This window comes from Trachemys scripta, chromosome 23, assembly GCF_013100865.1.
Source record: "Trachemys scripta elegans isolate TJP31775 chromosome 23, CAS_Tse_1.0, whole genome shotgun sequence".
Lineage (NCBI taxonomy): Eukaryota > Metazoa > Chordata > Testudines > Emydidae > Trachemys > Trachemys scripta.
The window spans coordinates 8,370,743-8,392,510 of NC_048320.1; the positions used below are offsets into that span (position 1 = coordinate 8,370,743).

Sequence of the window (21,768 nt, forward strand, 5' to 3'; positions counted from 1 at the left end):
AATAAGATACATATACTATGTAAGTTTCACAATCTTTTTGGGGTTTTCACTTTTTTTGCAGAGGATTTTTCATGAAGTTTGGCATGGGTTGGGATAGGCAAAAATCTTATCTGTGCTACAGTTCTCCCCTCCCACCTTACCCATCAGCGTCATAGCTCAAATCTGAACAGGAGACTAGGTTATTTGTGAACATTTAGAAAATTATCTGGACGGTAGTCTTGTCTCCAACCATAGAGGGGTGGATATGAAGGGGTCTTGAATCCATAACAGGTTGTACAAGCTGCTAGCTGTCCTCCACACCTCAGGACCAGTGAGAATTGTGTTATCAATTAAGCTGTTCTGGAGCCTGCTAGGACTGTGTGGCACACCCCTGCTGTGTGCACGACTACCTTTAAAGGGGCTGAAAAGTGCTACTATGTCCCTGCCAAAGGTTCCAAAGTCCTTCTCCTCCCCCCCCCACCCTCCCACTGTCCCCCAAACTCTCTAGTAGTCCAGGCTGCAACTGAACGGGCAAAGGGGGCAAGTGGCTAGAACTTTTGGGATGCAAGGTATTTCTACATCTAACCTGCAATTCACAATCGTGAATTATCAAGCATTACTAGCCAAAAATGACTTTCTGAATTACAATACATTTGAGGAACTTACTGATAGCCTGCCACATCTTGAATGAGCACATTTTCAGGCACTTGTTGAGAAAAGGAAGCGGGTGGCCAGAATTCCCCTCCAGTCAGCAGTAGATGCAGCAGATTCCTCCTCCAGGGCCATGGCTATACCCATAGTCATGTGTAGGGGGTCTCGGCTCCATTCTTTTGGCTATTGAAGACATCCCTTTTGACGAATCCCATCTTTTTAGCTAGAAGATGGATGCATTTCTGCATACACTCAAGGATTCCTGGGACAATCTTCACTCGCTGGGCACCTACACTCCTGCCCCAAAGCAAAAATTCCATCATCAACCACCCACTCACTCAGTGTTACAGGTCTTCTCAAGTCTATTCTGACACTTACAAACCTCTGAGGAAACATAAAAAAACAGAGGTCTCACCTCCCAGGGCCCCCCTCGCAGGCTTTGACATTACAGCTGCAACCTCCAGCCATAAGATTTCTGATGTGAGCCTGAGAGCCACCATCCACTATACCTACCCCTCATGATTCCCCTACTCCCTTCGGAGGTTGTTTAGCACTCTCTTCCCATGGTTGGAGTGCAATAACAACGGACAGATGTATGTTAAATGTCATCCCCCATGGCTACATGATCCAGTTTATAACACTACCTCCTCCAAGACCCCTGTCCCTCTTCAGGGAGCACACTCATGACAGCATTCTCCCCCAAGAGGTGAACTCCTTGTTAGAATAGGGATTGATAGAACGCATTCCCCCCAGAATATCAGGGATCAGGATTCTACTCAACTTCCTGATATCTGGGAAGAAAGGCGGGTAGAGACCAGTCCTCAATCGCCAGCACCTCAATCGCTTCATCCACAAGTTAGTTTCATATGGTCATGCTGGCAGTAATGATCCCATTCTTGGAGAAAGGTATGCAGTTTACCACTCTAGATATAAAGGATGTTTACTTTCACATGGATAGTCATCCAGCCCACAGACATTTCCTCAGATTCACGTTGAGCACCCACCATTTCCAGTGCAGTTTGTTCCCCTTCAGGGGAGTCACTGCTCTTATAGTCTTCACCAAAGTTATTTCTATCATAGCGGCCTGTTTCAGACTTGATAGTGTCCTTGTGTTTCTGTATCTCGACAATTGGTTCCTAGCCAAGGGACCAGGCAAGAAGCCCACAAGTCAACCTCCATGCTACTCAGTCTTCTTTCTTCCTTTGGAGTCAGCGTCCACGTCAAGAAATCGATCCTAGACCCCACATACTCTCTGGATTTCATAGGGGCTACCATAAGTTTGGTCACAGCACGAGCTTACTTAACCTGCGAACAGGTTCCAGGAGATTAATGACATCATAACTCGTATCATGAACAATTCATATGTACCAGCCAGGACTTGCATGTCCCTCCTCAGCCACATTGCTTTGTGTATTTACGTGACCCCCTTCACATGACTCCAACTTCGTTGCTTTCAGACATGGCTCCAGTCTGTTTACTCACCAAACTGCAACTCCAGGGCTTCCATGCCGATGGTCTCCGTCAAGCTGCTGTTATTCCTCCAGTGGTGGACAGACCCACATCGCGTTTGTGTGGGGGTTCTCTCTTTCCTTTTTCCAGACAAGATGATTATTGCTGACGCAGCCTGAGGAGCTCACCTCGATGACCATGTGGCTCAATGAGCATGGACTCCCAGAGAATCCAGGGTGCACATAAACATCCCGGAGCTGTGAGAACAGCGTGCCAAGCCTTCCTTCCCTTCATCGGCTCTCATCATGTCAGATACACCCCCACTGTTTTTATCGACAGACAGGGAGGGACAAGATCATCCATGCTGTGCGCAGAGGCAATCAGTCTCTGGAATTGGTGCATCATCCACCAGATCCTCTTGTCCATAGCCTATCTTCCAGGGACACAGAATGGACTCAGCAGACATTTCGTGTTCAATCATTGGTGGGAACTTCATGATTCGGTAGTACACAACATCTTCACTCAGTGGGGACTCTGGTCAGAGTCCTATTTGCTTCACAGGTAAACAGCAAATGCACAATGTATACTGCTCCAGGGGAGCCCTGTGTCACCACATCCAGAGTGAAGCCCTTCTAATCCCCTGGTCGGACCAACCCAACTATGCCTTTCCTCCACTACCTCGCCTACCTCAGGTAATGCATAAGATTTGGCGGACAGGGTGATGGTAATTCTGATTGCCTCCTGCTGGCCCAGGCAATTCTGATTCCCCAGTCTTCTCTGCATGTCATCCCACCCACCAATTCCCTTCCCATCCCATCTGTCTAGATTAGCTGACCCAATGCAAAGGTGAGATCAGACTTCCTACTCCACATGCTCTACACCCCAGAGCGTGGTATTTGGATGGGCCTCTGCCTTAGGACGAATGTGCTCTTCAGTTGTACAGGACATCATTTCTAGCATCAGGAAAGACTACCAGACGTTATTTGGTCAAGTGGTGACATTTTTCATCATTGGCTCAACAAAAAAGTGTGTTACTGGAATTTTTGGGGATCCCCTCATACTGGATTAGGTTCTGTGACTAAAGTGACCAGGTTTCACCCTCAGTTCCTTTAAAGTACACCTGGCGGCAATTAACGCATTCTAACCACCAGTGGAAGGTTTCTCTATTTTCACCCCCCATCCCCTTCCAAATGCTAGTTTCTGGAAAGGGCTCATCAGAACCTTTCTACCTATCCAACCAATAGCTCCTCAAGGGGACCTGAACCTTGTTCTCTCTCTACTAATGAAGCCCCCATTTAAACCTTTAGTGTTGTGTTCTGTGTCCCTCCTTTCCATGAAAGTAGTCTTCCTTGTTGCTATTACTTCCATGCGAAGAGTTGGCAAACTCTGCGCTATGATGGCAGCCCGCCTTTTACTGTTTTCCACAGTGTGTGTCTCCTTGTGACTACACCCCAATTCTTACCAAAGTTTGTGTTTTCAATTTCATATCAATCAAGTCATTCACATGCATCTGCAGAGGAATGTTGACTCCATTCCCTCAACGTTTGACAAGCTCTGGCCTTCTACCTGCAGAGAACAAAACCTTTCAGGAAGTGCCCTAGTCTATTTATTGCAGTAGCGGAGAGGCTCAAGGGACAGGCCATCTCCACCCGGAGAATCTCCATATGGACTTCAGGGTGTTTCAAACTCTGCTGCTACCATGTGTCGGATCTACCTTCTTCTACAAGGTATGAGCTCACTCCACGAGGGCTCAGGCTTCAACCTCGGCCTCCCTTCAGAACTTGCCACTCATTAACACGTGTAGAACAGCCACGTGGAATTCTGTACACACCTTTGCTACACATTAAGCCTTAGTGCAAGACTCAGTGGTGGATGCCTCCTTTGGCATGGCGGTCCTCTGTACTACTCACCCTCCTCCATCTTAAGTACTGCTTGTTAATCATCCTCAGTGGAATAGAATAGGGACCAGCTCTGGAAGAAGGAGGCTACTTATCTCGAAGAACCTCCTGTTACAGATGTGTGGTCCCCATCTGATTCCACTTCCCACCTCCCCTCCCCTCTGCTACAGATCTGCCAGATTCGCAGTGGAGAAGGAACTGGAGACATGGTCAGTCTGCCCCACCCTTTATTGCCTCTGATGGAAGCATGAGGCAAGCCAGGGCGCATGTGTGGGCCAATGGATACTATTCTAAAAATTCTCAGACTCTGGGCACATAGTGCGCATGCGTAGCCCCTCAGTGGAATACAGATAGGGACCACACATATCAAAGAACCTTCAGTTACAGGTAAGTAGCCTCCTCTTCGGTCTTGTATATAGTGATGATAGAGTAACCGTTTGTTTTGTGACTGAATGAATTATAAAATACTGTGGTGGATTACAGTCTAGTAGAGAGAAGTGCATGCTCTTGGAGTACTATATGTTGTGTTCATTGCAGGGATAGTGAAATTAGGGAAAGGGTAAACAGGTTTGGTGTGTTTTGACCCGCGTTGTCCAATTTCGCGCCTTTCAGTGACGGAGATGAGACCATGCATTTTAGCTTTTAGTAGGTTCCTAACATTTCCGTACACACCAGAACCAGTTATCAGGCACAAAACTCAAGTTTGCTGATGCCAGCTGTCCTTGACAACGCCCCAGGAGCTGCTTCTTCCTTATTGGGAGTGTCTTGAGGAGGACAGCAGAGGGAACAAAACTGCATGTCTTGAAGAGTGGAGCCACTCTTAAAAACAAAATAAATCTTGTGTTGGTTTTTATCACAATTGCTAAGGCATTCTGAACCTTAACATTTAGTGCATACCACACAGTCGCAGCTTTGTAGGCCAGATTCCTCCTTTTTGTGACCATTTGTATTTTATTACTCCTAGTGTTGGACAATAGAGATGCTTTTAAAGAGAGTAAATAAGGGGTAACTGAGTTGGCTGTGTGGCCTGGGAAATGCGGTATGGCACCTCTAAATCAGCTTGTGTTGGATGTGACCAAAAGGTGTTGCCATCTAATTGTTCAGTGGTTTAAGTGAAATACATTTAGCTTCACTTCAGTATGTAATGGTTAGATATCCATTTCATGCTTGAAGGTTTGAATGAGTGGTCTGAACAGAGAGCATCACCTCTAACACGTATGGAAAAAAATGCAGATTAAAGTATGAAACTTAACAGTATCGTCTCCTTTTTTCCGTACAGGTCAGGAAGCCCTGAAGCATGAGGTTTTTTAGATTACATTGTTCATGTCTGATGTTTCTATCATAGTAGGTCTCTGCAGTTCTGCAGTAGATTAACATTGTGTTTTGAGAGGAGGGTATTCATGCCATTTTAGTATTAAGCTTTTGATGCATCTGCTCTTTGAGCCACCCAACAAAGCTTTGTCAATGTGTGTTTGGAGTTGTGTTCAAAAGTATTTGTTTCCCTATTTCAGGAGGAGACGGGCAGAATGGAGATGGGCAGCAGACCGAGCAGGTATAGTCAGTCGCTGGAACTGGCTCCAAGCTCACGTCTCAGACCTGGAATACCGAATCCGACAGCAAACAGATATTTACAAGCAGATTCGTGCTAATAAGGTAAGGAATGGGGGGATTTGGGGATGCTTGTTTTTTCTCAATGGCTGTTCCCTTTCAGAGAGAGAGAGAGAGCAGGGTGTGCATGTGTATTATATATTGTTCTGGATGTTGAGGCTTAATACGTCTGGAGTCTGCTGCCACTAGGCATATTGCACAAATGTGGTTAGTTCGAATATTAATTTGAACATGTGTCAGGAACAATTCTTTCATCTGGGGTGACAAAGAGCATAAAGACGGCTGCATCACTTAAGCCAGTGATTATAACTGTTGAACAGGGCTGGTGCTGAGAGTTGTTACTGTATTTTCTACTGCATGCATCCGATGAAGTGGGTTTTAGCCCACGAAAGCTTATGCCCAAATAAATTTGTTAGTCTCTAAGGTGCCACAAGTACGCCTCGTTCTTTTTGCTGATACAGACTTAACACAGCTACCACTCTGAAACCTGTCACTATGCAAGGCACTGAATTTAGCCATATGAAGTGGAAGTGCATCAACTTCATGAAAAAACTCGTACAGATACAGACAGACATCATCTTCCTTTCCAAATGCAAACAGATGGATATCATACCAAAAGGAATGAAGATAAAAAATCCATTACAATCTACATACCACACAGACTGTGCTGAGAGATTGTGCCACACACACTCAAAGAAACTGCGGAACCACCTGATCAACATCCTATACAGCAAACAGGGAAAGATTAAGAATGAGATCTCAAAACTGGATTCTCTCATAAAAAGCCAACCTTCCACACAAACTTCCTCGTGGCTGGACTTTACAAAAACTAGACAAGGCATTTACAGCATGCACTTAGTTTAGTGTACTTTTTTCCTTTGTAGAGAAGCAATCTAAACTACTACGTGCCACAAGGGGCCAGAACAGTGGTTCCCTTAAGTCACCCAACAATACTGTTAATTTATCCAGCTATACTCTTAGGACAGACTCTTCTGCCGGGCTATCTCGAGGCCTCTCCTTCTGCCCCTCCACCCCCACGAACATGATACCGTTCTGCAGTGACCTGGAATCCTACTTTCGACGTCTTCGACTCAAGGAATATTTCCAACACAACTCTGAGCAGCACACTAATCCACAGAAACCTTCCTACCAACACTACAAAAAGGAGGATTCTGCGTGGACTCCTGTAGGTCGAAACAACAGACTGGATTTCTACATAGAGTGCTTCCACGTATGTGCACGGGCTGAAATTGTGGAAAAGGAGCATCACTTGCCCCATAACCTGAGGTGTGCAGAACACAATGCCATTCACAGCCTCAGGAACAACTCTGACATCATTATCAAAAAGGCTGACAAAGAAGGTGCTGTCATCGTCATGAATAGGTCGGAATATGAACAAGAGGCTGCTAAGCAGCTCTCTACCACCACATTCTACAGGCCATTCCCCTCTGATCCCACTGAGGGTGACCAAAAGAAACTACACCATTTGATCAAGAAACTCCCTGAAAAAGCACAGGAACAAATCTGCACAGACACACCCCTAGAACCCTGACCAGGGGTATTCTATCGGCTATCCAAGATCCATAAACCTGGAAATCCTGGACGCCCCATCATCTCAGGCATTGGCACCCTGACAGCAGGATTGTCTGGCTATGTAGACTCTCTCCTTAGGCCCTATGCTACCGGCATTCCTAGCTCTCTTAGAGACACCACTGACTTCCTGAGGAAACTACAATCCATTGGTGATCTTCCACAGTGGCCAGGTGGTTTCTGGATGTAGAAGCCCTTTATACCAACATTTCACACAAAGATGGAATACGAGCCACCAGGAACAGTATCCCTGATAATGTCACAGCAAACCTGGTGGCTGAACTTTGTGACTTTGTCCTCACCCACGACTATTTCACATTTGGGGACAATGTATACCTTCAAGTCAACGGCACTGCTGTGGGTACCCGCATGGCCCCACAGTATGCCAACATTTTTATGGCTGACTTAGGGGACGAGAGCTGAGGTGGCGTTGTTCTAACGCCCCTACTCTACTTGCGCTACGTTGATGACATCTTCATCATCTGGACCCATGGAAAAGAAGCCCTTGAGGAATTCCACCATGATTTCTAAAATTTCCATCTCACCATCAGTCTCCGCCTGGACCAGTCCACACAAGTGATCCACTTCCTGGACACTACAGTGCTAATAAGCGATGGTCACATAATCACCACCCTATACCGGAAACCACCTGATCGCCTCCAGCTTTCATCCAGACCACATCACACGATCCATTGTCTACAGTCGAGCTCTAAGATACAACCGCATTTGCTCCAATCCCTCAGACAGAGATAAACTACAAGATCTCTATCAAGCGTTCTTAAAACTACAATACTCACCTGCTGAAGTGAAGAAACAGATTGACAGAGCCAGAAGTCACCTACTACAAGACAGGTCCAACAAAGAAAGTAACAGAACGCCACTAGCGGTCACCTTCAGCCCCCAACTAAAACCTCTCCAGCGCATCAAGGATCTACAACCTATCCTGGAGTACGATCCCTCACTCTCACAGATCTTGGGAGACAGGCCAGTCCTCGCTTACAGACCACCCCCCCTCAACCTGAAGCAAATAATCACCAGCAACCGTACACCACACAACAAAAATACTAACCCAGGAACCTATCCTTGCAACAAAGCCCGTTGCCAATTCTGTCCACATACCTTTTCAAGGGACACCATCATAGGACCTAATCACATCAGCCACACCATCAGAGGCTTGTTCACCTGCACATCTACCAGTGTGATACATGCCATCATGTGCCAGCAATGCTATGTACGTTGGCCAAAACGGACAGTCTCTACGCAAAAGAATAAATGGACACAAATCAGACATCAAGAATTATAACATTCAAAAACCAGTCAGAGAACACTTCAACCTCCCTGGTCGCTCAATTACAGAGTTAAAAGTCACAATTCTCCAACAAAAAAAACTTCAAAAACAGCCTCCAACGAGAAACTGCAGAACTGGAATTAATTTGTAAATTGGGCACCATTAAATTAGGCTTGAATAAAGACTGGGAGTGGATGGGTCAGTACACAAAGTAAAAACTACTTCCCCATGCTAATTTTCCCCCTACTGTTACTCACACCTTCTTGTCAACTGTTTTGAAATGGGCCATCCTGATTATCACTACAAACGTTTTTTTTTTTTTTTTTTCTCCTGCTGATAATAGCCCACCTTAATTGATTAGTCTCATTAGCGTTGGTATGGCAACACCTATTTTTTCATGGTGTGTGTGTGTGTGTAATATTTCTACTGTATTTTCCACTGCATGCATCTGATGAAGTGGGTTTTAGCCCACGGAAACTTATGCCCAAATAAATGTTAGTCTCTAAGGTGGCACAATTACTACTCGTTCTTTTTGCTGATACAGACTAACACGGCTTCCACTCTGAAACCTGTGTGAAAGCTGTTATAGCAAGTTGTTTTTTCTTGTGGGAGTAGTTGAGGGTGAGTATAAAGACCAGCAGAGCAAGAGAATTCTGGGGCAGAAGAAACAGATCTGTACTTAATGCCCAAAAGGATGTGACTTTTATTAGTGTGTTTTAGACTATCAGACGGTACAAACTTTTAAAGTACCGTAGCATCAATATATGGGGCTTTGGAAATTGAGGAAGATTCCACTAGGGGAATCCAGCAGAAATATGTAGCATTTCATAGGGTGAAGGGGCAAAAAAGAGAAGAGGGAGATTCTTACATAAGTGTTGAAAGAGGAGGTAAATGGGAGGAAGAGACTGTAATAAGAAAATAGTACAATTAGGATATTTCAGGTCTAAATGCAGCTGCTTTTATTTGGAAACAGACTGACATAAGTTTGCTTCCTGTGGGTTATAGTGTCATACTTGACTTTATACAAAACTTCCACTGTGCTTTTCCATAAGCTTTAGTGGTCTGTGTGAAATGTAAACTTTAGAGGCAAACTAGGAGCCATGCTCATGGAAAATTTGTAAACTTGAAAGCAGGAAGTAAATGGGAGAGAGGGAAGATTTGTCATCCCATTCCAGACATCCGCCCTAGAGAAGAGCAGGCTTTGTTTTTTGAGTGATCAGAGTGGAGCTAATGTTCTTTACACTACAGACTAGCACAAATGTCTGTGGTGGTGCAGCTTTTCCTATTTTGCTTGAGATGGCATTTCCATAGGGCTTCCCCTTCCTCAATTTCATCTCCCCCCCCCCCCCCCCCCCATATATTTGGGAGCTAATTTTAGTACTCCTGGAAAATAAATGACTCTAGGTTCTAACTTGAAGTGCTGCGTGAATTTCCACCCCCAGTTCTGCCCAAAACCTATGCAGTGTTTTTTGTGTGTGTTTGTTTGGTGGGCACTCATACCCATTCACATGCAAACCCAGGTCTCTAGAGTAGGAAACCCCAGTATGAGCGTCAGTGTGTTACTTGCTGCCTTGGAGCTATTCTTTCAGTCGCCATAATGTGGGACGCTGCTTGTGTGGGCATCCGTTTATACATTTGACAAACAGCAGGTTAAATGGAGGCAGCCAGTCAGGCCTGGTGGTCTGGTGATGACATGTTCTGTTCAGGCCCCAAGATTCCCTGTGCATCAAGGGCAGGGGTTACTGGAGTGGCAACACGCTTTGCCCCAGCCAAGGGAGCCACCTAATGTTACTGGTTAGAGTGCCATTCACTGGATCTGGTACAAACTACACCCATCTCTTATCTTTCTGGATGAAATCAGATGGTGGTCCAAGGACTAGCGGGTGAGGGGGACGTGAAAGTTTTTTGGACATATATATGTGGGAGGTGCATTTAAACGGCTGCTATAATTGTATAGACTAGAATCAAGTGCCTTTCCTATTCAAAGTATTGCAGTGTTTAACCAAACACAAATTTTGTGCAGGGACTCTAGATGTGGTAACCATTCTGTATGAAGTGACAGCATACCCACAGCCTGGCATGTCTAGAGTGATTTAACTCAGAAGTATGTCACCAATTTTAATAATGATTTAGATCAACAAGCAAGAAATCTTGATTTAAATCATCAATTTTAATCATGTTATGCTAAACATAAGTACTACTTAGTTATTTTCCAAAAAGTTTGATTCTGATTGGTTGGTAACCATTCAGACAGCTAAATGTAGCGTTTACACTGCATTTGGTATTTCTTTTGTGCTAACCAGGATGGGGGGAGAGAAATGGCGATAGTGGAAGGATGTGTATTTACAAATATTTATTAGCAATTATAGAACATAAAATATTTAGATTCTTAATTTTTACATTTTTTATGTTAGAATGTTGCATTTCTTATTGAATCAAACTCTATTTGGATGGATATTCAAATTCAATTAAATATGCACACACATTTGCATAAAATATGCATTTTAGAATGTTTTTATTAAGTAAAGCACACTCAAATGTTCAGGATACATAAGGAAAAAAGTATCTGGAAGTTTGTCAAAAGATGTTTTGCATATAAAATTGACTTATTAAACAAAGGGTAGTATATCTGGTTAGTGAATTGAACTGGTTCTCATTTTCTCACATCTTTTATTCAGAGATTGGAAGGGGAAAATAATCTTTCCTTCCTTTACAACTTTGTGGTTTCTCAACTTTGAATAAACTAGTCATTGGACTGAACTAGTTGAATAAACTGAAATGAAGAACATGTTCTCTCTCTACCTGCAGAAGAGGCTACTGCTGTCAAAGGCTGGCTTAGTACTTCAGTATGCTCTGGTTCCAGGTGCTTAGCCAGTGACTTCCACCAATCCAGTGATCTGAGTTTCTTTAAATCTTGGCAACCAAATGTACTGCTTTATATTTGAAATAGATTATAGTAAGTGTAGGCCTTAACATAGGTTGTCATAACTTCAAATTTAATTTTAAATAGGTTTGTGTGTTAAATTTAAACCTATATTTAATTTTAATCAAAATGTATTTAAAAATGGATATATTACTTTTTAAATACATTTTTATCTATTCTTGCCGGAACTTGTCCCATCCCCATTCTCCCCCCATGCCCCCCCCCCCCCCCCCCCCCCCCCCCAAAAAAAAAAAAAAAAAGAGTGAGAGAGCGTTCCTGGGAGGCTGTGAAGGGGCAGAGGAGTGGTCCTGTTCCCCAGGCAGTTAGCTTCCTCTCCCAAGAGCCTACTTTCTGCCCTCTCCTCTCACTTGCAGGAGCGACTGGGATGGAAATTCTGATTTGTCATACAGAACTACTTGGAAGTTAATAAAGAGGAGAGATGGGAAAGAACCTTTATGCAGGGCCCAGAGTCGGTTCTGTAGTAGAAATGCCAACATTACCCCTTCTCAATAGCTGGCACTAGCAAGGAGGTTGGTTTTTCTTGTCAGGACATTTGCTCCTGGACTATGTCAGGATGCCCCATCCCTGTCTCTTTTAAATCTGCCCCTAGGTGGTAGGGGTTTAGTTCTCTAGTATATGAATTCAGTGGCACAGAATTCCCCTAGGAGTAACCTGTTCTCTGGATAAATGGAGGATGTGAAATGAGAAGGAACTGGGATGTGCCCATGAAGTAATTTATTGAGGAGCTCCTCTCTCGGCAGGTCCTCTTCTCTCTCCCCTTGTACTAAGTGCTGCAGGTGCAGTAGTTCAGTAGGATCGCTGCTGAGCCAACATTGAGCAATTTGGCAGTTTTTGTTCTAGAGGCTACCAGTGCTTAGGACTAGCACAGAATGTGCCTAGTCACTTGTCCACAGAGAACATGAGTTGGAGCTACTTATGCTTGTGATACAGGAAACTTTTCATTAGGAATAGCTACAGTCTCTGTATCAGAGATTTTTCTGGCCAGCAATGGCTAATACCCTCTTGAATTTGACCAATTTTAGTATCTTCTCTCTGCTCTGAAGGGAAGGAAACTATAGCCCAGGCCCTGCTGAATACCATCCACCTGTTGGCATGTTAGTAGTTTGTTCTGCAGAAGCTAAGTTTCACCCATGAGTCAAACTTGGCTTATTTCAGTAATGGCGATTTCTAATGTTTTTGTAACACCCCTGTTGCGTGTTCAGAATCCCAGTATGTATCGTACTCTAACGAGAATGATTGGTTAGAGCATGGGACTAGGATACCAGATTGAATACTCACTGTCTCATCAGTGACTTGCTGTGTGATCTTGAGCAAGTAACGTCCTCTCCAGTCTTGCCCTAGTGCAAAAGCCTCTGTGCTTTGTTCTGGGGAGTTGCTCAGGGCTTGGAGAAGGAGTCTCTTTTCAGGATGCGCCCAGATCTCTGTAGCTATCACTCTTGTCTCTGTTGCCTCCAGCAATGTTCAGAGAGCTCCCATAGACGGACCTGTGAAAAAAGCAACCCATTACCTTAGTGCACATAACAATTTATTCCGCACATGGGTGGGAAAAAATTAGAGGGAACATTTGGTTGTCACTAGGGTGACCAGACAGCAAGTGTGAAAAAATCAGGATTGGGTTGAGGGGGGCTATAGGTGCCTATATAAGACACAGCCCCAAATATCGGGACTGGCCCTATAAAATCTGGACAACTGGTCACCCTAGTCATGATCCACTTTGGGGGTCCCGACCCACAGTTTGAGAACCGCTGCACAGGAAGGCTAAGCTGTTCCACAGCCCTTTGTCTTGGTTGAGCCATTGGCAGTCTCTAGCTTTACCAGTGTTGTACCTGAAAGGTTACCTCTGGGTGTTTTCCAGAGTAAGCACATTTGAAATACAGATCCGTAGCCAGTATTCATAACTTCGGATATAAAAATGATATATGCATATAAATAGATAATCATATTCAGCAAATCATAGCTTTTCCAGTGACACCTTACATGACTCATCTTACATAAATTTCATCATAATACAACTATGAAGGATATGGGCTGTAGTGTCGCATCTTTATTTTGGACATATCGTGTCTGCTTATTATGTTTGGGGGAATAAATGTGCTTATGAAGTAAATTGCATAATATGTGTCTGTCTTCATTTCATAAAACCTTCTTGGGCATCTCTCACACTGCTAGGTTTTATTAGAGAAAATGACAACGCTACCCATGAACATAGCTGTTGGCACACAGGCAAATTCTTTTTCAAAAATTTTTGCCCCTCCTTGCAACAGTAGTATACTGGCTCTGAGGTGGAGGGGACAGTGAATTTACTCTCTCTCTCTCTCTCTCTCTCTCTCTCTCTCTGCCTCAAGTTTTCTTACTTGTAAGAGATCTCACATGGGAGTGGGAGTAGTAAGGCATTAAAAAAAACCAAAACCTTAAATTAAGATCTTTGCATGAAAATATCTGCTCTTACGGGCTTTGACTCAGGCTACATCTACACTACAGGGGGGAGTCGATTTAAGATACGCAAATTCAGCTATGTGAATAGCTTAGCTGAATTCGACATCGCAGCTGACTTACCCCGCTGTGAGGACCACGGCAAAATCGACCTCCGCGGCTTCCTGTCGACGGCGCTTACTCCCACCTCTGCTGGTGGAGTAAGAGCGTCGATTAGGGGATTGATCCCCGAGAGGTCGATTTCTACCCGCCGATTCAGGCGGGTAGTGTAGACCTAGCCTCAAGTGTAAAGAGGTTGAGTGAAACTGCTTCTTGGAAAGCAGGTAGGGAGGGGCTGGAGTAATTTTTACGTCTTCAGTCTCTGTTCAAATTGTTTCTCAGTTCAGACAGATGGGTTTATTGTGCTGTCTGTTCTTAGTCTGGTTGCTTGGTGGTCATGGTGGTAGTGTAACATGCATACAGTTATGTGGCCAATTTGGAGTTGCTAATCTGGAAGAAACCCAGGGATTTTGTTCTGAATGGTGGTTGGAAGCAGGGCGAAGAGGGGTTCTGAAACAGTTATTGGGAGGAACTTGTTGCAAGAAAAAGTGAATTGCAGCAGTTTCCCTAAACACATCTCCTGTTAAAGCTTGGGCTAGCTCAGTGGGTCAGATTTATAGTAGAGTGTGAAGATGATGACTACAGTCTCCATGTGAGGAGCTCAGTCGCAGGCCTGGTCTACGCTAGGGTCGGGGGGATCGACCTAAGATGCGCAACTTCAGCTATGAGAATAGCGTAGCTGAAGTGAACATATCTTAGGTAGACTTACCTCGCGTCCTCACGGTGCAGGGTCAACTGCCGCCACTCCTCCGTTGACTCCGCTTCTGTCTCTCGCCATGGTGGAGTACAGGAGTTGACGGCAGAGCGATTGGGGATCGATTTATCGTGTCCGATAAATCGATTTCCCTGATAGATCGATCACTGCCTGCTGATCCGGTGGGTAGTGTAGACGTACCCTAAGACTGTGGCGCTTCTGATGCAACTTTGCATTCTACTGCCCCCTTCCCACCCAATATCATTTTGTCTGAGGCTGATTGATACTATAGGAGTATGAGCACCATGCTTCTGGGAAATGTCATGTTCTCAGATGGGGTATACAGATGGGTTCCAGTTAATCCCATAGTTATTAATAAAACCTGCGCAGGGAAGACGTAATTAGACTAACTAGTAAATATGAGGGGGAACCATCAGATTTCTTGTCTGCAAAGTGCCTAGCATGTTTCTGGGTGCTTTAAAAAAAGTAATACTAAGCCCCTGATAGGGCTCACATGATTCCCTCTACTTTTCCTGCTTTAAAGAGTTGAACTGTAATGTCAATTAATGATCTTATCCCTACCTATTATTACAAAGAAGAGGAAATCATTGATGCTTGAAAAAGTAAAATAAAACACCCAACCATCTAAAGGAAGGGTGCCATCCTGATAGTGTGATAAATTATATAGGGTGTCGATGAAAGAAATCTAGCCAATTCCCACAGCCCAGTTCAGGATATAGTGCCTGCGAGAGAATGTAAGGTAGGAATTGGTAATAAATATCCTATATGGAAGCTTAAAAAAAAGATAAGTTTCAAAATTTTAAATGAAGGTTTTTAGAACATGAAATTTTATTTTAAAATAGAAGGCTTCCTCTCCCCTGCATTCCACATGGTGAGCTGCATTCTTAAAGCTTTTGTATATTAGTCAGAGAAGCTCAATCTGATGACAACAATACAATGGCAGGTTCAGCTGAGACACTATTCAGGTACTGAGAATGAAATGACGACCGACATTTAAAAAAAATTGCAAATCAATTACTATTAATAAATATCAAAGGTGCTAGACCTGAGCATTGCAGTTTTCCTGGAACTCACAGAAGAGTTCTGCTCATCCACTTGTGTTCTTACTCAGGATGAATTGAAGATTAGTAAAGGCCTTTATAACCCTGACTTTTCCTGCCTCCTCACTTTTGCTTTCTCTGAGCAAAACAAAGGGCACACAAATCCATGAGCGCCAGGAGAAGAAAAGTCTTCCCTTGGATTTCCAACGCACCATTTTCTGGTGCCAGTCTCACTGTTGCTAGCTCCATGCCAGTTTTCCTCCACCTGACCTACCTCCCTGTTGCTGGTTCCCAACCTCGGGTGGCTTTGGAACTGGTTACAGAAGGTGATGGGTCACTTTGGGTAGATCAGCGTTTAGGGAGGCTGGGAGAAGAAGCACGGCAGTATTTAATCATTTCTAGAATTCCAGAAGTCAGCATCTCCCCATCCCTTCTAAGCCCAGCACCCTCCTGTGACTCCCAGATAACCGTAGAAATTATTAATTAACATCCACCTTAGACAGTGGGTAGTTTCCTTAGGGGTAATAAGGAAGGAGGGAGATGGAAGAATAGAGGCAGCCAGAACTGCTAGTCAGAAACCATCTACCCCTTTTATTTAAACCTGCTTATCTCATTACATGATTTTTACATAAATTAATTACTAGATTATGGGTCGCCACCATGATTTTCTGGAAACCCAGTGGACTGCTGTTCTAGATCTGATTCCCTCAAGCCGTGATGTTAGGCTCTCAGAAAGGCCCAAATACGGGATCAGTGCCATCGATACAGCTAAGATGCAGTTGTTGCTACGCAAAATGTCCATGCAAGGGCTTGTGGCGCGCTCTGGGAGGATGCAGGTGTTGGCACAGGCTCCAGGAGTGCAGGGAGGGAGGAATGGTGGCAGTGAAGTTTGGGCCTGAGCTTTGGTGTGGAAAAGTGCAGCCAGTCTAAGTGTGCAGTTAAAAAATAAATAACTTGGCAATAATAAGGGACCATGCTCATGGCCACAGAGTTATTCTTTGGACTTGGGGGCATTTTTGCTCTTCCCTAGCCTTAATGGCCTTGTCTTGTCCCTGGAAAACTAGAGCTCTGATGGCTTGTGTGGCAACACGTAGTGTAGCCTCTGGGGCCTTCAAGTGGCTGATCCGTGTCTGGTATCTTCATGCCAAGTAGCCCTGCCAGCATCCTAGGGAAGGACCAGTCACCTCCATGACCAGAGATGACCATGGTCCTAATTTGCCTTCACCTCATAGTATATTTATGCCTTTAAGGCTCTCCACGTGCTCCCCCCGCCCTCACAAGCTTTATCGTCATCCTGGTCCCCTTCACTACTGTTATCCTTTTTGTTTCTAGTTTCCTTTTCTTGTTGTCACCTTTAAGTTCTGTTTACCTGGGGTGCGGGGGAGTGGCACATATAGGAGCCAATATTGTCCTTGTGCCTGACCTCTCATCTTCCCCCCTCTTGCTTCCCAGTTAGATCTTACCAAAAGGTTTCCTCCTCTTCTCTCTCTCTCTTCCTCCCCCCCCCCTCCCCCGGGAATGTTAAATAGGTCATCTTTGTCAACTCCTAATGCACATACAGCCATGATGAATTATTAGCATCTACTCTACATAGAGGTAGAATAGTTCTGGCCTTTGATTTAAATCCCAAGTGTTATGGGGTAAAAGGGAAAAAAACAGGAGAGAATAGATATCATTAGAATCCTGATAAAACAACCCTCTCCACCCTGCCATGCGCTACTGGATTTGTAGCTGCTGGTGATTATTTAAATATCAGTAAAAAGAACGAGGAGTACTTGTGGCACCTTAGAGACTAACAAATTTATTTGGGCATAAGCTTTCATGGGCTAAAAGCCACTTCATGAGATGCATGCAGTGGAAAATACAGTAGGAAGATTTTATATTACTTACACACACACACACACACACACACCATGAAAAAAGGGGGTTGCCATACCAACTCTAACAAGACTAGTCAATTAAGGTGGGCTATTATCAGCAGGAGGAAAAAAAACATTTGTAGGGATAATCAGGATGGCCCATTTCAAACAGTTGACAAGAAGATGTGAGTAACAGTAGGGGGAAAATTAGCACGGGGAAATAGTTTTTAGTTTGTGTAATGACCCATTCACTCCCAGTCTTTATTCAAGCCTAATTTAATGGTGTCCAGTTTGCAAATTAATTCCAGTTCTGCAGTTTCTTGTTGGAGTCTGTTTTTGAGGGTTTTTTTGTTGGAGAATTGCCACTTTTAGGTCTGTAATTGAGTGTCCAGGGAGGTTGAAGTGTTCTCCCAACTGGTTTTTGAATGTTACAGTTCTTGATGTCTGACTTGTGTCCATTTATTCTTTTGCCTAGAGACATTTTGGCCAATGTATGTGGCAGAGGGGCATTGCTGGCACACATCACATTAGTAGATGTGCAGGTGAACAAGCCTCTAATGGTGTGGCTGATGTGATTAGGTCCTATGATGGTATCCCCTGAATAGCTATGTGGACAGAGTTGGCACCGGGGTTTGTTGCAGGGTTTGGTTCCTGGGTTAGTGTTTCTGGTGTGTGGTTGCTGGTGAGTATTTGCTTCAGGTTGGGGGGGCTGTCTGTAAGCGAGGACTGGCCTGTCTCCCAAGATCTGTGAGTGATGGATCGTCCTTCAGGATAGGTTGTAGATCCTTGATGATGCGCTGGAGAGGTTTTAATTGAGGGCTGAAAGTGATGGCTAGTGGCATTCTGTTACTTTCTTTGTTGGGCCTGTCCTGGAGTAGGTGACTTCTGGATACTCTTCTGGCTCTGTCAATCTATTTCTTCACTTCAGCAGGTGGATATTGTCGTTTTAAGAATGCTTGATAGAGAGCTTGTAGGTGTTTGTCTCTGGCTGAGGGATTGGCGCAAACGCGCTTGTATCTTAGAGCTTGGCTTTAGACAATGGATCGTGTGATGTGGTCTGGTTGAAAGCTGGAGGCATGTAGGTAAGTATAGTGGTCAGTAGGTTTCCTGTATAGGGTGGTGTTTGTCACCATCACTTATTAGCACTGTAGTGTCCAGGAAGTGGCTCTCTTGTGTGGACTGGTCCAGGCTGAGGTTGATGGTGGGATGGAAATTATTGAAATCTTGGTGGAATTCCTCAAGGACGGCTTTTCCCTGGGTGCAGATGATGAAGATGACATCAATGTAATGCAAGTAGAGTAGGGGCATTAGGGGACGAGAGCTGAGGAAGCGTTGTTCTAAGTCAGCCATAAAAATGTTGGCATACTGTGGGGCCATGCGAGTACTCCTAGCAGTGCCACTGACCTGAAGGTATATATTGTCCCCATATGTGAAATAGTTGCAGGTCAGGACAAAGTTCAGCCACCAGGTTTGCAGTGACATTGTTGGGGATACTGTTCCTGATGGCTTGTAGTCCATCTTTGTGTGTAATGTTGGTGTAGAGGGCTTCTAATATCAGTGTGTTTCTTTCCTGTATTGGTCTCTGAGAATGCACCATCCATGATGAAAATCTGCTCTGAGCTCCTTGTTGGTTGTGGGGTTTTTAGCCAGGGTTTATTGCCTTTGCATTGGCACAGTTGTGACTTTGCCCTCCCCTTCGTCTTGCTATGATGGAGGATCCGCTTTGTATTCTTTATTACAAGAAGCAGTTCTCTTTTCCACTCCACTGAAATGTTCTTTGTATTTGCTCACAGACAGCTAGCTGACTCCTCGTATATGCAGTGCATCAGAGAGGAGGGGGCAGCATTCAGCAGCCTTGCCTGAGAGGGAGCTGACTATGCTATGGATGGGTCAAAGCCGTGGGTTCTGCACCTGTTTAACTTAGATGACCTGAAAATCTAGGCAGCGGGGATTCTGTTTGGCATCCTGTTTGAATGATGCTTTGGACACAAACCTGCGGTGGTGGTTTAGGTTTCTGGAGTGTGAAGAAGGGAAGACATGAGACTGAAGAAATCGATCCACCATGGTACAGTAATAATTCTTACATTTTTCTTTCCTCTAGGGGCTGATAGTCCTTGGTGAAGCATCGTCCCCAGATACTGCAGTAGATGATGCATCCCATCCCCTTAGTGCCGAAGTTAAGCTGGAGCCCGGGACTGACAGACTGGTAAGTGCCAAAGATGGAGAGAGACACAACTAGATACTACAGAAACATATCTGCAAGTACTGGTGCATGTTGTTTTGGGCATGTGTCCTGGAAGACAGATCCTTAGACTGTGGTGTCTGGAAGCCCTTTGAGGCATGGTGCACAGTTTGGTTAGCTCCCACTTCAAAGGCCTCTTAGTGGGGCTTTACCGGAGAATTGATGCTGTGAGGAGGTTTTTTCCAGGGGGGTCTGGGTTTAACAGATATGGTGACTTGGACATGTTTTTAGAACAGGGTTCCCCTGAGAGACCCTTGTAATAAACATTAACATTTATATAGTAGTTGACAAGTGAAAAGCACTCTAAAGACACAAAATTATTCTCTCAGACCTTCTTCCCTCTAGCAAAAATGTCTTGATTGCCCACCCAGAGATGGAGGGGCACAAAACTAGTGAATGCTTCTAGAAAAAGTGGCGATTAATCTGTGCTTCAGTTTCACTGCCCACAAAGTGGCAATAAATGATACTATGAGATCTACAGATGGGAACTATATGAAGAGCTTAATATTTATTATTTAATATAGAAATGTAGGCCATAGAGACTACAGGTTTCATCATGCAGTGCAGGCTGGCCTAGCTTCATCCTGATGTCATTTATGGAAATACCTACATATTAAAGATGAGGTTTTGCAAACTGCTTTACAGTACTGTGAGCTACACTTGGACTGACCTCCTCTAGCGCCGCCTACTGGTGGTGACCGTAGAGCACCTGCTGATAGGGTCTGGTAAGTTTCAAACTGGAGCAAAACTTAGGGGCACCTAAAGAATACATTTTGCCACTTGTTCCAGTTGGTGAGAGTTGCTATCTGTGTGGCTCCAAAATAGTTAATATTAATTTATTTTAACTTATAAATTCACAGAAGAGATGAATATTTCTGCCTGCATCAGGCAGGCAGTTTTAAGCAACCATAGTTTAGAGAGCTCCTTCTTTGGGGTGAATATTAAATAAAACCAATGTTTTCTTGTTGCCACAGTTTTGGAATTTGGCTCCCAAAATAGACAACTTCCAATTATTTTGACCTCCTGTTTTGAAAGCTGCTAGTGTTTAATAAATAGTTGAAATAAGAAAAATCCAGCTTGAGAAATGTATTAGTTTGATTTTAAAGTTATTTCCTTTGTATATTTTGGCATATTATGTTGACAATTTGCATTTTAATGGTTACAAAGGTTTATCATTTTAACTCTCAATGTCTGCTGTCATTAAATAATTGTTTGACATGGGGGTATAATTTCCCACAGAGTGAAAATTTAAATTGCTAAAAATCTAAAAACTTAAAAATAACAATTGATGTAATCTGTCAAAAATATTTTTTAAAAAAATCTATTTTTGTCAAGCCTACATATAATGGACAACAATACTAAATTACCAGTACCAATCCATAATGGACAAGAATACCAAATTATTGACAGCCTGATCTATAAAGCACAGGTGTTGCTACAGGTAACTTGTACTAAATTTTCACCTCTTGAGACTGGGATTCAAATACAGTTGTTGGGGTCTCTTATTAATCCTTGAATGACAGTTCACCTCATCATAAAACTTACTACATAACTTGCTACAGTTAACAGGATTTGCTTAGGACCAGAATAGCAGGGCATTGGGGTACACTAGCAGGGCAATGTGAAGATATGGGACTGGAATAACAAAGTACTTTAGATCATGCAGTGGCTTGCTCTGACCAGTGATTATTTACCGTCTTTCATGACTGCCAAGTAATAGGTGGGGAACAATAGACATACAATAGAATAGAATTCTGTGATCGCTTCAGAGAAGGCAAATTCATGCAGTGAGGAGTTTCCTGTTACTTGAGAGAATCAGTCAATGCTAGATTGAAGACTGAGATAAATAGTTACGTTTAACAGTGGTAGGAAGACTTCATTTTGTTCCAGTTTGTCTGTTTAAATCAGGAATTTTTGCTGAGAATATGCCAATGCCAGTTTTTGTTTTTCCTTTTGGAAATCCATGCTGACCC

General features: G+C 43.8%; 1 protein-coding gene across 5 annotated transcripts in view; it reads left to right on the forward strand.

Moving 5' to 3' along the window:
* The window catches only part of KANSL1 (KAT8 regulatory NSL complex subunit 1), a 174,882-nt gene that overhangs the window by 119,455 nt on the left and 33,659 nt on the right, over positions 1–21,768 (forward strand). For all 5 annotated transcript variants that reach the window (XM_034755768.1, XM_034755769.1, XM_034755772.1 and 2 more), the window contains 2 exons: positions 5,489–5,630; positions 19,655–19,759. In XM_034755768.1, the coding sequence (XP_034611659.1) occupies positions 5,489–5,630; positions 19,655–19,759 (247 nt within the window). The remainder of the gene's footprint in view (positions 1–5,488; positions 5,631–19,654; positions 19,760–21,768) is intronic.